The 17,888-nt window shown below is 45.1% G+C and overlaps 1 protein-coding gene across 1 annotated transcript in view; it reads left to right on the top strand.

The window, feature by feature from the left end:
- Positions 1-17,888, top strand: part of LOC124715284 (C-factor-like) — a 98,788-nt gene that overhangs the window by 9,001 nt on the left and 71,899 nt on the right. Inside the window, exon 2 of the mRNA XM_047243088.1 lies at positions 17,213-17,264. Within this exon, the coding sequence (XP_047099044.1) occupies positions 17,213-17,264 (52 nt within the window). The remainder of the gene's footprint in view (positions 1-17,212; positions 17,265-17,888) is intronic.

The raw sequence follows: 17,888 nt of genomic DNA, 5'->3' as shown, positions 1-17,888 counted from the left end.
TAGCCAGTAACTATTAAGGGACAATGGTTACTCACCAGGCTTAAGGGTAGACCATTAAGAGGGGAAAATACCTTGTAACCAAATATTGTTACACACCTGGCGGAGATATTGTTGTGGAGGATTGAGGTTTTGAAACAGTTTGTTATGGATGGAATCAGGGCCAGGGACTGAATCGTGGGAAGAAGAGAGGGGAGAAGTAGTTCCCACTTGGTAAAAGGCTCATTGTAAGAAGCCACCTGACAAGGGTGAAAACTTAAGTGTGAAGCATTAGCCCACTGTTTATGAAGGAGGAGGGTGGCTGGATAGGAGGCCGATGCCAATGCCATCACGAAATCTGCCACAAGCTGTTCCATAAGAAATGATGGATCTGTACAAAGGCTAATGGGAATGTCAAGGTTTGGGATGGAGGACTGCCGCTGACAACCTTGGAGTGTGTGGAGTGTAGCCCACTGTTGTGACAAAGACAGACAAACCTAGGGAGGAGATAGAGCATTCCTAACACACCCACTTACTCTGTTTTGTTGGTCACTAGCATGAAGACTTTTAAAATTAATAAGACCGGTGGAGGACTAGTGCTGCCTTAGATGTTGCAAAGCGTGATGATGATCACAGATGGTAGTTGCAGTGGCCGTGCTCCACCATGGAACTGGCTGATGGCAAACGGGGCCCATTGAGTGGGGAATGGTAATGCTGGCAGTGCACATTACCTTATCGGACAGATCAAGTATGACTTCATCAATACAACCTGACAATGCAGGTGTAAATATGATGTGGGAGGAATATAGAGGCCAATCAGCATGATGGAAAACCCAGCGGGGTAACCTTACCATTGGGAGGTGGGAAGGGAATGACAGGATCAACGGGAAGTCGTCACTATTGCAGAGGTCATTGTGCGGCAACCAGTATAAGGAAGGAAGAAGGGGAGGGGAAGTGAGGAAAAGATATATGGTAGAGAAAGTGCCTTTTTTGGCACTGAAATGTCTAGGGAAACCATCGTTAAGAAGGCACAGGTTGTGGTCTACAAGAAATTGGCCAATGAGGAGCCCTGACTCAATGAAAAAGCACTGAAGTACTGCCCCAAAAAGGCTGATGGGCATTAAAATCCCAAGGAGGAGGAAGGGAGGGGGCACTTGCTGAAAGAGGGCAGCAGGTGCAGATGGCCAGTCGGAATGGAGATGGGGACTGCAAACTGTGATCACACAATCCCAGTGAAACTGGATGGCAACTGTTCCAATGTGGTATGAATGAGAGTCTATTACTAACAGTGTCCATGTGGACCAAGATCCAAATGCCACCAGAAGACCTGAAAGGGCCAACCTGGTTCTGACAGAAAGCATGGAACCCACAAATGGTCAGTGAGATTCATGGAGAATGACACAAGCTGCCAAGTAAAAAGAAAAAAAAGAGATTGCAACTCTGGGACCTGACAGTAATATCCATTACACTTCAATTGAATAAGCATGGAATGGGGATCCAAATGGGAAGCAAACAGGCTGGAACCAATCACGCTGCTGGGTCACCATCTGTCAGCAACAAGTGTGGGGTGATATGCATAAAAAGTTCAGATTCACATTGAAAGGGAGGAGTTGGCACCTCTAGCAGCATCAGAGGGGACTTGGTCTGGGAGTTATGTTTCTTCGTCTCCTCTGTCATTGGTCAGGGATGGCAAGGCATGGAGGGAGAGCAGGCTTCTGCAAGGTTTATAAATCAAAGAGAATAAGTGACCATAGGGTATATGAAATGTGTGTCACACGGCTGAGTTGTGGTAGTAGGCTTCTGGCCTAGGAGGTGCTGTGGGGAGAGGTCCCAAAAGGGAACACCATCATCAACGGCTGCCAAACAAGGGGGACACCCCTCCAGCCTGATAGGGGGAACAACACCTGGAGGGGAGGGTGTGGGAACCACAGGGGAAGGGGGGAGGAGAGAAGGATGGAACTGTGTTGAGGAGGGGGGAGGAGGGGGAAAGGATGTAACAGAAGCAAAGTTAGGGATCATAGACACAGGGTTAAGTCGGTCACATTTCAAAGGAGTCTCAGTGTAGGACAAACGATCAAGGGACTTATAGTCCTGTATATTCTTTTCCTATTAAAAACCAGGCAGTCTGGTGAGCACGCAGAGTGACAGTAAATGACAATTAATACAAATGGGCAGTGGAACACAGGCTCCCCTTGTGGAGCGGATGTCCACATTCACCGCATAGATGGTCCACCGAACAGTGGGAATGCAAGTACCAAAAACACCTCATCGGTGGCAGGACATATGGCTTCACATCACTCCAATAACACATAACCTTGACCTTATCCTGGAGGGCACCTCTCAAATGCTGGAATAAAGGTGCTGAAAGGTGCTGCTATCAGTGTGATTGCTCTTACAACCTTTTTGGAAACTCAGAACAAAATGAATACCCCGTTGTTCGAAATTGGCCCAGAGTTCCTCATCAGATTGAAGGACAAGGTCCCTATGAAAAATGATTCCCTGAACCATACTGAAGGACTGGTGAGGAGTAATGGACACCAGGGCACCACCAAGATGGTCACAAGCATGAAGGGCTGAAGTTTGGGCAGCAGAAGAAGTTTTGACCAACAGCGAATCTGACCACATCTTACTGAGAGACCCCACTTCGCTAAACTTGTCTTTAATGTTTTCCAAAAAAAATTATGACTTGGTGGTGGTGCCAATATATTTTTTCTCTCATGTGTTTTGTTTGTAAAAATATAGATATATTTCAACCAAATAGTAATTATCATGAGCATAACACACGGAGGAAGAATGACATACACAGTGAACTCAGAAATTTGAGCTTGGCACAAAAGGGTGTCCATTACACTGGAGCAAAACTCTTCAATGCTCTTCCTCCCGAAATAAAGACAAAGATTCATAACAATAGCGAGTTTAAGAAAGCACTAAAAATATTTCTGCTAGAAAAAGCTTTTTACAGTCTAGATGAATTTTTAACTAAATAAATTGTAATATTTTAATATTATATAATACAAGTTGACATAATGCCACTACGAATTTTATTTAACCTGAGATCTGTATCTGTGTGTGCTCCGTATCTGTTTTCTGTAGTGTTTTAATAATTCTAAGAAAATATGTATTTTCTTTTTCTATATTGCTGCCCAAAGAATTTACTGTATAAGTTTTTATATAATTATGTACTCAAATTTCTGTATATGCTATAAGATTATCAGACTGTATTTGTAAAAAACTGACTCGTTCCACGTCCTTGTGTATTCAACACAGTTGACCTATGGAACACGAAATAAATCAAATCAAATCAAATCAAAATGTCCCTGTCAGTCATAGTGCACGCCTGTGAGCTTGGCCCTCCTCCTAGGGTGTAGCCAGGGGAGGTAAGGTCACAGGGTCATAAGAAGCAGCATTAAATGATCCATTATCAACTGAAGAGATGGCTGTCAAAAAATGGCCCATTTTTTGGGGCTTGATATGTTTGATAGGCAAAGCATCCACCCAGATACCACCCACTCTGATCATGAGCTCTCTCATGAGCACCACCGAACCACAGCAAGAGCTGTCTGGCATGGCAGCCAGTGCCAAGACTTGTACTTCCCCAGAGCAACAAGCAGTCACTACTTAGCATAGGTGGGGAGGCAACAACTCAGTTATCAAAAGTGTGATCCCTGTGTTGTTAGGGAGATATGGTAGATGGGTACATAACAGCCCCACCACACAAACTGGCTACATGTGGTGGCGAGCTAGTGGGGCAAGGGGGACCTACAGTGGAAAAAGGAAGAGAGGAGAAAGAGATATCCATACCATAGATGCTAGTGAGGGAGTTCATCCCCAAATGCCTCACACTATGGAGAGCGAAATTAGGAGCTGAGGTCAAATTCCAAAGAGGTGCCAAAAATGATGGATGAAAAGGAAAAGGCAAGGAGAACTAAAACTGGAAAGAATACTAGAAACCAGGTGTGCAGTGAGGTTGACAGAATTAAGAACACTGAGAGAGGAGGAGGAGGAGTAGAAGGGAAGGAATGAGGATAGGGAGGGAGAGGCATCAGGAAGAAATTGCAGCTCAGGAAGGAACAATGGATCTTAATAGCTGGGAGCCCTGTGTGCACCACATGTGAACTCACAAAAGAACTGTGAGCGTCCTGAGGGGGGGGGGGGGGGGTGGGGGGGTGGGGGTGGGGTGGGGGGGGTGGGGGGGGGGTGGTGATGCAGCAAGACATTGGCTCAGATGTTGACCAGTAGAGTGTGGTACCATGCAAGCATACAGGCCCTCCCTGTTAGATGGTGTAGGGTCATCACACTGAACAGGGATTATGTTGAAAAATAGGGTTTGTAGCCAGAAGAATGGGGAATAATATGGTGTATTGGAATCCTGAATGAAACCAACCTGCTGTCAGTACAAAAAGTGTTGCATTGCTTATTGAATGCCCCTTATAACTGAACGTCATCACTGGGAACATCCATGAGTTTTAACTTAGCGTTGGCACTTGCAGAATGGCATCAACCTTCTCTGTCAATGGCAGGGAACCTGCATCTGGTATCCAGTGGCTTAGGGATATAACTTCAGGTTACCCAAAAGCAAACTTTGCCATGTTCAACACCACACCATACTGTTCCAAACATTCTAATACCTCTCTAAGGTGCATGGTGTTCATTTAATGTGATTAGCTAATTCTGATCAAAACTTGAAGGTGAACTCCAAGTGATACTGCAAAATTTCTCACCCTTTCATCAAAGAAGTAATGACCATCCACTATGAAAAATAAATAAATAAAATAAAAAATTAATGTTACAAGTACAAAGCAAAGACAATCATAAGACTTATTAGACATGAAATAAATAAAACTGGTATGGAAAATGATGGGTACAGATGACGTAAAATTTAAGTCACTAGGCACTAAGCTCATTTAATTCATTCTGTCAATAGGTCATAACACAAGGAGAAAAAATACATCAATGAAACCAGTTTATTTAGATTTACGTAGACACAAATAACCTAGTTCACCAGTGGATATGTTATCAAAATAAATTGCTAAAGAGAACACAAAAATAATTGTCTCTCATAAAAGAAGGGACTCTTCTAGTTATGATGGTATTTCAAACAAAATTGTGATGGCTTGGTAGAACTCTCGTAGAGTTACTTTTGTAAACAATCAGTGGGTTAAGCAATACTTCCTGAAACACTGATGTATGCAATAACAACTCCTTTATACACTCCTGGAAATTGAAATAAGAACATCGTGAATTCATTGTCCCAGGAAAGGGAAACTTTATTGACACATTCCTGGGGTCAGATACATCACATGATCACACTGACAGAACCACAGGCACATAGACACAGGCAACAGAGCATGCACAATGTCGGCACTAGTACAGTGTATATCCACCTTTCGCAGCAATGCAGGCTGCTATTCTCCCATGGAGACGATCGTAGAGATGCTGGATGTAGTCCTGTGGAACGGCTTGCCATGCCATTTCCACCTGGCGCCTCAGTTGGACCAGCGTTCATGCTGGACGTGCAGACCGCGTGAGACGACGCTTCATCCAGTCCCAAACATGCTCAATGGGGGACAGATCCGGAGATCTTGCTGGCCAGGGTAGTTGACTTACACCTTCTAGAGCACGTTGGGTGGCACAGGATACATGCAGACGTGCATTGTCCTGTTGGAACAGCAAGTTCCCTTGCCGGTCTAGGAATGGTAGAACGATGGGTTCGATGACGGTTTGGATGTACCGTGCACTATTCAGTGTCCCCTCAACGATCACCAGTGGTGTACGGCCAGTGTAGGAGATCGCTCCCCACACCATGATGCCGGGTGTTGGCCCTGTGTGCCTCGGTCGTATGCAGTACTGATTGTGGCGCTCACCTGCACGGTGCCAAACACGCATACGACCATCATTGGCACCAAGGCAGAAGCGACTCTCATCGCTGAAGACGACACGTCTCCATTCGTCCCTCCATTCACGCCTGTCGCGACACCACTGGAGGCGGGCTGCACAATGTTGGGGCGTGAGCGGAAGACGGCCTAACGGTGTGCGGGACCGTAGCCCAGCTTCATGGAGACGGTTGCGAATGGTCCTCGCCGATACCCCAGGAGCACCTAATTTGCTGGGAAGTGGCGGTGCGGTCCCCTACGGCACTGCGTAGGAACCTACGGTCTTGGCGTGCATCCGTGCGTCGCTGCGGTCCGGTCCCAGGTCGACGGGCACGTGCACCTTCTGCCGACCACTGGCGACAACATCGATGTACTGTGGAGACCTCACACCCCACGTGTTGAGCAATTCGGCGGTACGTCCACCCGGCCTCCCGCATGCCCACTATACGCCCTCGCTCAAAGTCCGTCAACTGCACATACGGTTCACGTCCACGCTGTCGCGGCATGCTACCAGTGTCAAAGACTGCGATGGAGCTCCGTATGCCACGGTAAACTGGCTGACACTGACGGCGGCGGTGCACAAATGCTGCGCAGCTAGCGCCATTCGACGGCCAACACCGCGGTTCCTGGTGTGTCCGCTGTGCCGTGCGTGTGATCATTGCTTGTACAGCCCCCTCGCAGTGTCCGGAGCAAGTATGGTGGGTCTGACACACCGGTGTCAATGTGTTCTTTTTTCCATTTCCAGGAGTGTATAAAAGCAAAGACAATCCAGGAACTTGTAATTATAGACTTGTCTCTCTCTTTTCTGTGAGCTCAAAAATGTTTGGGAAGGTAGCTTATAATAGAATACTAAACCATCTTTCTGACAATAACCTTTTGACAGTAGCTTAATTTGGCTTCTGAAAAAGCATCTCTACAAAAAAGCAATATAAGCCCTCACAAATATAGTTCTGGTAGAAATGAATAAAAAAAAGGCATTTTCGACTTGACACAGAGAATAGAAGGTGTTTGACACAAGTTATTCAACTGTGAAGCTGATGGATTATAGGTTCCTTCCTTGATTTCAGTACTTACAGTGTTCAGTTTATGAAGCAAGTCAAATGGGTACCAGAAGATCAAACAATATTGTCTTGAAATTGATAGGACATAAATGAGATAAACATCAAAATAAAATAAAAAAAAAAAAATACTGCTACAAGAAAACTGACTTTCATTGGAATAAATAAATAACATCTAATGGTCCTATGGATGTTGGGTAAGTAGCCAACACCATGAAAAAGAAGCCTTCCATGTGGTTCACAGCAAACAGTTTAACTCATAATTTTATAAAAACAAATATAATGCAATCTGAAATAAATAAATATAACTCATAAGAATCAAAAGAAGATGTCAGTTGCCACATACTACACTCATGCTCATAAATTAAGGATAATTGCAGAATGTGGTGGCACGCAACATGGCACTACACAAAACTGGCACTGATAGCATGGGCACATACGGAACACACATGACACACCCCCAGGGGGTCCACAACTCTTTTGTGGATACGTGCGTGGCGAGCACGGGACCCTGAGCTAGTGCAGCTCTCTTTCCTTTCCCGGCTGCATACCTTTCTTTTCCACATCCTTCCCCATCCCCCATCCTCCCCCCCCCCCCCTCACCACTGCCTCTTCCCTTCCCCTTCTCCCCCTATGGGAGTATGTTTTGTGCCTACGTCCGGAGACAGACGCTTGTAACTGTAAGACAGTCTCTCTCTCTTTGCTTTCTATGCTGGAAAGATTCTGCTTCCCTTTGTCCTTCTCTTTTCCTTGCCTCTTCTCTTTACCCTCTTCCCTGCTGCGGTGTTTGAGACCTCTCTTATTTCCTTTTCTTTGTTCCTCTCTTTCTCTTTCTTTCCTCAGTGTGCGTGTCTGAAGGCCGACCCATATGTTCCCACGCGTAGCTGGTGACGGGGTAACCCGTAATTCCCCACCCCAGGTAGACAGGTAGGACACGTACATACCCCCTGGTAATGGCCAGGCCCAGGGAGGGGCGATTACCTGAACTGGTACCTTCCAAATGTGCTGATTGGTCTCTTCGTCCATTTCTCGGGAGGTGTGACCTGAGATGTGAACAATCACCTAAGGCGGGAGTGCCCTCAGAGAGGACCCCCACAAGGAAGTAGTGCACCATCAGAGACGCCGGTAATCATGCGGGATACTTCCGCAATGGTTTCCTCTACGTCTTCAATTTCTGCTTACAAGCGAAAGTTAAATGAGTCTCAGCCATGGACATTTCTTTCATCAGTGTCACAATTCCTTGTTGTTTATCGGTCGGACGAAGGTTAAGACGTCTCCACAGTCAACCCTTTCATTATTCAGAAAGGTGTTGATGGTGTCTTGTAAAGTCTTGTTCCCGTTTACGAAATCGCATCTTGTTGTTAGAAACAGTCAGTGCCCTCCAGGCACAAAAATTGCTGCGAACTTCACTGCTACACACCTTCCCTGTCCGGGTTTCCTCTTTCCTTTAAATTCACCATGCGGGGTGGTTTATACATGCTCACTCGACGGATTGTCCAACAAGGAAATTCAAAACTACCTGTCTGACCAGGGCGTAACAGCTGAACATTGAGTCGTAAAAAGAGTTGACAAGGACTTGGTACCAACCCGTACTATCTTTTTGACATTTCACAGAGTTTAAATTCCATCAAACATTAAAGCAGGCTATGAGATCATTTCAGTTCGCCCTTACATCCCCAACCCTACTCGTTACTATCGGTGTCAGCGGTTTAATCATACCAGCCAGTCGTGTTTCAATCCAGCCAAATGAGTTACATGTGGCAAGGATGCCCGTGAGGGTGCTTGTCCACCTCCATCCCCTAGTTGCATCAACTGTATGGGTGACCATGCTGCTTCCTCTAGAGATTGCCCCATTTTCAATGATGAATGGCTTATTCAGGAAATCAGAGTGAAGGAAAAGGTGCCTACATTTGCTCCTCATTAGTTATTCGCCAGTCGAAATTCCACTGTGCCTCCAGCAGGTAAATATAGCGCTGTCCTTGCATCTCTTAGGCCTACTAAGAAAGCAGCCATGCAGACTTGTGATCTCACCTTTAGTGTCACAGTTGTCAGATCAGCCAGCACAAAGATGACCCATTCAACTTCCACACTATCACATGCTCACTCTACGGCTCACCCTTCTTCGGCTTCTGCTAAATCACGAGCCCCAAAATCAGACACCCGGACTTCAAAAAAAGAGCCTACTTGCGAAGATTTTTTACGTACCCCAACTTCACAATCATTGATTCCTTCCTCATCTCAACATCCTGTTTCCAAGAAGGCTCATAAGAAAGCAAGTTTCTCTCCTTCTCTGCCATGGCATGTCTCATCTACAATGCCACCTGGCGGTACCCACCCTCAGCCGTCTTCCGTGTTGCCAAGGCGCACTGCTGGCGGCCGATCAATCAGCCGATCACTGGTGGCAGGAGCTGCCCCCGAACAACCTATGGATCAAGATCTTCTGCCTGTGGCTGAAAGTCGTTCCATTCTGTCGGCGACCGGCTCTCAGCAGTCATTGAGTTGAGAGCAACCATGGTAAGATTCTTCCCTTTTCTGTCCACCCTATGTCAATTATCCATTGGTATATCCGTGGCATTAGAGCCAATCGGGATGAATTGTTGATCCTCTTACGATCATACTTGCCAGTGATCTTCTGTCTTCAGGAAACAAAACTGCGTCCCCACGATCACTTTGTTTTCCTTCATTTTCAGTCAGTCCGGTTTGATCTCCCCTCTGTTGATGGCACTTCAGCACACGGGGGGCTTATGATTCTTTTCCATGATACTGTCCATTATCACCTAATCCCCTTAAACAGTTCCTTCCAAGCTGTTGCTGCCAGTCTTTCCCTTTCTGGATACACCTTCTCTCTTTGTACCGTATACATTCCATAGTCCACACCGATGGCAAGAGCTGAACTCCTTCATCTCCTTGGTCAGTTCCCGCCCTCGTATTTGCTGGCTGGGGACTTCAGTGCCCACCACCCACTTTGGGGATCTCCGCTTCCTTGTCTGCGAGGCTCCCTATTGATTGACGTCTTCCATCTAGCGGATCTTCTTTGCCTCAACACTGTAGAACCTACATTTTTGTCTGCCTCCACGACGAATTTCTCTCATTTGGACCTTTCGGTCGGTACTGTTCAGCTAGCTCAGCGCTTTGAATGGTTTGCTCTTGCTGATACACAATTGAGTGACCATTTTCCATGTGTCCTTCGATTGCAGCCACAACAGCCATCTCTGCGCCCAAGACGCTGGAAGTTTGCCCAAGCTGATTGGACACTTTTTTCATCTCTAGCAACATTCGATGACCGTCACTTTCCTAGCATCGACGATCAGGTCACTCATGTTACAGAAGTTATTCTTACAGCTGTGGAATGTTCAATACCTCGCATCTCCGATTTGCCCCGGCACCCCCCAGTTCCTTGGTGGAATGAGGCATGCCATGATGCAATACGTGACCAGCAATGCGCTATTTGCATTTTCTGCCACCATCCTACTATGGCCAACTGTATCCGCTATAAGCATTTATGTGTGCGATGCCGTCATGTCACCTGCGATAGCAACAAGGCAAGCTGGAACTTCTTTACTAGCTCTTTTAACACCTTCACTCCCTTCTCAAAAGTGTGGAGTCGAATTCGACGGTTATATGGCGCGCCTAGTTTCTCCCCGATCTCTGGGCTCACTGTCATGCGTGATACCTTAGTAGACCCCATTGCAGTTTCTAACTCATTGGGTCAACACTTTGCTGAGATTGCGAGCTCTTCAAATTACCCTCCAGCCTTTCTCCCGAAGAAATGTGGAACTTCCGTTCTATGACCTCTTGCTTTCTCCTCTCAAAATAGCAAAAGCCATAATACTGTTTTCTCCATGTGGGAACTCCAATATGCTCTCTCTTCTTCTCGCTCTTCTGCCCCAGGACTGGATGGTATCCACATCCAAATGTTGCTGCATTTATCATACCATAGTCTGCGTTACCTCCTTTGCCTTTATAATCGAATTTGCACCGACAGTACTTTTCCCAGAGGATGGCGGGAAGCTAGCATCATTCCTGTTTCGAAACATGGAAAGGACAAACATCTTCCCTCTAGCTATCACCCCATTTCTCTCATGAGTATTGTATGTAAGGTTTTGGAGCATATGATGAATTGCCGTTTAGCCTGGTGGCTGGAGTCACGAGGCCTTTTAACACCTGCCCATTGCAGTTTCTGAAAGCGGCGTTCTGCAGTTGACCATCTTGTTGCTCTCTCCACTTACATCAAGAACAATTTTCCCAGGAAACGCCAAACAGTAGCAATATTTTTTGATCTGGAGAGAGCATACGATACCTGTTGGAAGACAGACATCCTACGCCCCAAGCTTTCGAGGTCGGCTGCCCCTTTTTATTCATGAATTTATGTCAGAGCATACATTTAAAGTGCAGGTGAACCCTACTCTCTCCTGTACTTTCTTCCAAGAAAATGGGGTATCCCAGGGTTCTGTGCTAAGTGTTGTACTGTTTGCCATTGCCATAAATCCAATTATGGATTGTCTCCTTCTCGATGTCTCGGGCTCCCTCTTTGTGGACGATTTTGCAATCTACTACAGCTCTCAATGGACCACCCTCCTTGAACAACGTCTTTAAGGATGTCTCGATCGTCTCCACTCTTGGAGCATCGAAACCAGCTTCCACTTTTCTCCTAATATGACCATTTGTGTCAATTTTTGGTGTCGTATGGAGTTTCTTCCGCCTTCCCTACATCTAGGCCCTGTCAACCTTCCGTTTGCAGACGTCGCTAAATTCTTGGGACTTATGTTTGACAGAAAACTGTGGGGTCCTTCCACGTTTCCTATCTTTCGGCTCGCTGTCTGCGATCCGTCAACACCCTCCATGTTCTGAATGGTACCTCCTGGGGAGCAGACCGAGTGGTCCTTCTCCGCCTCTATCGATCTTTAGTGTGCACGAAATTGGACTATGGAAGCATAGTTTACTCCTCTGCTTGGCTGTCTATTCTTCGGCATCTCGACTCTGTCCACCACCTTGGATTGTGTTTAGCGTCTGGACCTTTTTACACCAGCCCTGTGGAAAGCCTTTATGCTGAGACTGCTGAACCTCCACTTTCCAATTGGTGAGCTGTCCTTCTGAGTCATTATGCTAGCCATCTGTCTTCCATGTCTGCTAATCTGGCCCATGACCTTTTTTTTCGACACCTCTTTGGATTTAGGGTATGCAGACCACCGGGAGTCTGCTTTTGTCAACTGCTACGTTGTCTTTCCTTCCACTTTCCTAAAACTTTCTTGACAACTGGGGGTACAGCACCACCTTGGCTCTGCCCCTGGACCTGCCTGCTCTGTGACCTTTGTCAGCTTCCCAAGGATGGTACCCCTTCTGTCATTTATCATTGGGCATTTGCTGCTCTATGCACACAAATGAAGGATGCCACATTTATTTACACTGACGGCTCAAAAACATAATTTGGTGTTGCGAGTGCCTATATTGTTGGCGACACCTCTAATCGATTTCGGCTTCCCGACCAGTGTTCAGTTTTTACTGTGCAGCATTACGCTGTTCTCCAGGCTGTCCAATACATCCGTTGCCATCAACGGATACAGTATATTATATGCTCAGATTTGCTCAGCTCTCTCCTCAGTCTCCAAGCTCTTTACCCTGTCCACCCTCTGGTCCACCGGATTCAGGACTGCCTACACTTGCTCCACTTGGGGAGCGTCTCTGTGGCATTCCTCTGGATCCCAGGACACGTTGGTATCTGTGGAAACGAGGCGGCTGATATAGCGGCCATGGCTGCAGTCTCTCTTCTTCAGCCTGCTGTTCGCATGGTTCCCTTCGTCAATCTACAGATTGTTTTATGTCATCGTGTTGCTCTTTTATGGCACTTCTCAATAATAAATTGCGGGACATGAAAGCTCTTCCCTGTGCTTGGACCTCTTCCTCCAGAACTCATCGTTGGGAGGAGGTAATTTTAACTAGACTCCGGATGGGGCACTGTCTTTTCAGCCATCGACATCTTTTAAAAAGTGGCGATCCTCCCCCGATTTGTCCCCCACTGCTCTCAACTCTGGATGGTGAGACACCTTTTACTTCATTGCCCCTATTTTACTCCACTACGCGCCCATCTACAGCTGTCGCCTGATGTATCTTCCATTTTAGCAGATGACACGCGCTCAGCTGATCATGTCCTCAAGTTTATCAGTGTCAGTGAGATGATGTCTGTCATTTGAAGCTCTTTTTGGGGAAAACAACCTCCCATTCTGTAGTGGTTTTCCAAGCTTTCCTTCTGTTTTTAGTTTCCCCACTTTTTGAGTATCGCTCCCAGACTGGGTGCTAATGACTGTAGCAGTTTTGCGCCCTAAAACGGAAGAAAAAGCACGTGACACAGATCTGTAAGACCACAGTATTGGTGATACATGTGCTACAAAATACCACTGTTTCCTGCACATGTACCCCGACATCAATATGGGATACGATCACCATGCACATGTACATAGGCTGCACAATGGATTGGCATACTCTGGATCAGGTGTTCGAGCAGCTGCTGGGGTATAGCCTCCCATTCTTGTAGCAGTGCTTGTTGGAACTCCTGAAGTGTCCTAGGGGTTTGAAGACATGCAGCGATACGTTGACCGAGAGCATCCCAGACGTGCCCGATGGAATTTAGGTCTGGAGAACAGGCAGGCCACTCCATTCACTTGATATCTTTTGTTTCACGGTACTGCTCCCCGAAGGCAGCTCGGTGGAGCCATGCATTATCATCAATCAGGAGGAAGGTGGGACCGACTGCACCCCTGAAAAGGTGGGCATACTGGTGCAAAATGACGTTCCGATACACCTGGCCTGTTACAGTTCCTCTGTCAAAGACATGCAGGGGTGTACGTGCACCAATCATAATCCCACCCCACACCATCAAACCACGACCTCCATACAGGTCCCTTTCAAGGACATTAAGGGGTTGGTATCTGGTTTCTGGTTCCTGGTTCATGCCAGATGAAAACCCAGAGAGAATCATTGTTCAGACTATACCTGGACTCGTCCGTGAACATAACCTGGGACCACTGTTGCAATGACCATGTACTGTGTTCTTGACACCAGGCTCTATGGGCTCTCCTGTGACCAGGGGTCAGTGGAATGCACCTTGCAGGTCTCTGGGCAAATAAACCATGTCTGTTCAGTCGTCTGTAGACCGTGTGTCTGGTGACAACTGTTCCAGTGGCTGCAGTAAGGTCCCGAGCAGGGCTAACTGCAGTACTTTGTAGCCATCTGCGGGCACTGATGGTGAGATATCGGTCTTCTTATGGTGTTGTACACTGTGGACGTCCCATACTGTAGTGCCTGGACACGTTTCCTGTGTGCTGGAGAATCGTTGCCACAATCTTGAGATCACACTTTGTGGCACACGGAGGACCCATGCTACGACCTGCTGTGTTTGACCAGCCTCCAGTCACCCTAGTATTCTACCCTTCATAACGTCATCAATATGTGTTCTTTGAGCCATTTTCAACACACAGTCACCATTAGCATGTCTGAAAACATCTGCACACGTCCTCGTTGCACCATACTCTGACATGTACCAACACACCTCTGCGTATGTGGACTGCTGCCAGCGTCACCGTGCAAAGACCACAGGTAAAATACACTGCATGGTCATACCCTGAGGTGATTTAAACCCACAAACCGCTACCAGAGCGTTGTTTCACCACGTATGTGCATTATTCTTAATTTATGATCATGAGTGTAAATATAACTCCATGTGTGAGTACCTTGTCATTCAGTTGAGTAAGAAAAAGAAACTTAGGTGGAACTAGAACATGGATAAGTTAACGAAAAAGCTCATTTCTGCCTGTCTTACATTTAGAAATCTCTCTCACTTCTATGGCCTGTGGATAGGATCGCTAGCACTCTTTCACTCAACACTGTCTTGTGGCATGATCTCCTGGGACAATTTGCTAATGTCAAGGAAGTATTTATTCTAAAAAATATGTAAATTAAAAATAAAATGTGAAGGTGATAACCAAATATCTTGCAGAAGCTGTGTCAGAGATCTTGGGAGTTTTACTCTTGTTGGACCGTCAGTTGATTTGGGAGAGAGGACCAAACAGCAAAGTCATCGGTCCCATCGGATTAGGAAAGGAAGTCACCTGTGCCCTTTCAAAGGAACCATCTTAGAATTTGCATGAAGAGAGTTAGGGAAATCATGGAAAACCTAAATCAAGATGGCCAGATGTGGGTTTGAACCGTTGTCCTCCTGAATGCAAGTTCAGTGTGGTAACAACTGTGCCACTTTGCTCAGTTTTACACTTGTGTCAGTACATTAACTATGAAGTTTTTGGTTATTAGTAAGAGTGAATTTAAGATGAACTTCGAACTTCACAATTGCAATACCAGTAGTAAAAATAATGTGTGCACAGTTTACTCATCCCTCTTCAGAGTTCAGAATTGAGTTTTCTAGTCTGATGCAAAAGTCTGTACACATTAGTAGAAGGTATCAGACCGGAAACTGGAAAACCCTAAACAGTCAAGAACAATTTAATGAAGTATGTCATTTGCCACTCCTATAATTTATCAGTTTCTTTGTAGTTAGGGATGTAAATTGCTGTTTAATGTCAATGTTCACACAGAACAGTAAATAGATAGGATCAAGTCCATGAGAAGCATTTCAAACCTTCTAAAGCTGAGACCAGACAGATTTCATGTACTGACACACAGCACACAGGTACTGTCAAATATTGTGGATAGCAGGTGTAAAAAAACCATATGAAATCTGTGGAAGGAGTTCCAAAGTGGCACCAGCAGTCCAGGAAGTACAATGTCTGTGCATAGGGAGGAAAAAAAAAATGGGACCACTGGTTGAGCAACTGCTCTTAGGCTAGACATTTCTGTTTTCAGTGATGTCACACTTGAGGTGGTGTAAAGAGCAATGTCACTGGACAGTGGAGGATTGGAAACAAGTTATTTGGAGTGATGAATCATGTTGTACTCTGTGGAAATCTGATGGAAGTGTTTGTGTTTGGCAAATGCCTGAAGAATGTTACCAGCCATCATGCGTAGTGCCAGTAATGCAGTATGCTTATCATGGTTATGATGTGGTCCTCTTGTTATGCATGAGAAAATGCTAAATATGAAAGGATATGAACGCATTTTACAAAATTGTATACTGTGTACAATAGAGGAACTGTTCAGCGGTGGTGATTATATGTATCAGCATGAGAGTTGTCTAGAGTCCTAACATGAACCCAGTGGAACACCTTTTGAATGAGGTAGAATGTCAACTTCACTCCAGGCTCCATTATACAACATCACTACCATCTATGGTTTCAGCTCTTGAGGAAGAATGGGCTACCATTCCGTGACAGACATCTAGATACCTCACTAAAAGTGTTCCCAGCAGAGTTCAAGTAGTCATACAGGTGCAGAGTGAACATTCACCATGTTAATGTCCACTAATAGATGTCCAGATACTTTTGATCCAATAACACATAAAGTAATCTAGAAATAGCTTATTATAATTACTAATGTGAGTAGATTAATGGTAGTCATCGTTTGTTGTTAGTGGATTCTGTGGAAGTTACCTGAATTGGATGCTTCTGATTTTTAATGTATAACTTGACTTAGTCCACAGCTCTGAAAGTTCTCTTTCATGTTGAGATTTAAATAGCATGATTTGTGAATGAATAAATTAATTATGATTTACTTTCATGTATAGTTGCAGCAGTGAGGCATCAGTTGTCTTCTGTTGTGAAAAGACCTGATAAATATTAGAAGTTTTTAAAGGTCTTGTAATTCATACTATGTAAATGATGTCTGGGTTTAAATATATATATATTGCTATAAAAAATTTGGCTGAGCAGACATTTTATTTGAAGGAGTACCTATCATTTGTATTGAAAAGTAATTGATTAACTGTTAATAGTAAGCCAAAATGCCAAATTAATAATCATTCACAACAGTTTAAGTTATAATTCTGGAGGTAGAATTATGTAGTTACTCAACATTTATACAATTTATTATGATGCAATGGTATGAATATTATTGCACACTTATGCACTTTGTTGTGATGCAGTGGTTTGGAGATACTTCATCTGTTGGCACATTTCTCATTAGAATATGCTCTTAGTTACACATGAAAAGACACAGGTTCTTGGAGCCATGGCCTGAACTTCCAAAGATATTCTGTTGTTCTGAATGCTGCCTACTGTTAACTAATTGCATGCTTACTATGTGCTTAGTTGATATAGTGTCCAGGAACATGTTTTCTATCTTGATAAATATTAGTAGACAGTGAAATAATAAATTTCAAAATATTAATTACTGTGTTTCTCTAAAAATTTTCTCTTTCAGGATCTTAAAGAAATTGCAGGCTGCCATAAAAATGTTCACATACTAAAATTTGGTGAGTAAAATTTTTTAATTCTTTTAGTTTTCAGTTCCATTTACTTTAGTTGTTAGCTGGAAGATCTGTTTCCATTGCTATTTGTATCTACCTTAAAATAGTATCAGCAAGAAATAAATTACTATGAGCTGCTTCAAAAGCAGCTCAGATCAATAGATGGGGAAAAAAAGGTGAAGAACCATAATAACACACTTTTAGAGTAAGAATTAACATTTATTTTGTCACCGAACAGAGCGAATAAAGAAATGGATGTTGGACATGGCGTGAGCGAACAAAGACTCAAGACAAAACCAAAGAGCATAAACAAAGAAGTGTCATCACTTCACATCAGAGATGCTACAGAGCTCCTTGCCCCCCTCCCTCCCCTCCTCCGGCAGTGCGATGCATGGCGAGGTGGAGCTAACAAACATACGCCCACAAAAAAATATTCGGGCCAGTGCAGCGGGCGGAGGTGGCGTCCGGCACGCAAAATGTGCAGCTCAGGTGCATTGTTGTCGTGGTCTCATGTGGCGGACAGCTGTGCAGGCAGTGGCAAGGCAAAGGGGAGCCACAGTGGTGGTGGGTGAGACATCGGCAGAGGTAGGTCGGCAGGGTGTGGCAAGGAGTGGCTTCGGGGAGGGACCA

Source organism: Schistocerca piceifrons, chromosome 1 (genome assembly GCF_021461385.2).
Source record: "Schistocerca piceifrons isolate TAMUIC-IGC-003096 chromosome 1, iqSchPice1.1, whole genome shotgun sequence".
NCBI classification, from domain to species: domain Eukaryota; kingdom Metazoa; phylum Arthropoda; class Insecta; order Orthoptera; family Acrididae; genus Schistocerca; species Schistocerca piceifrons.
Note: the sequence above shows the minus strand (reverse complement) of the source record. Positions and strands in the feature narration are given on the sequence as shown.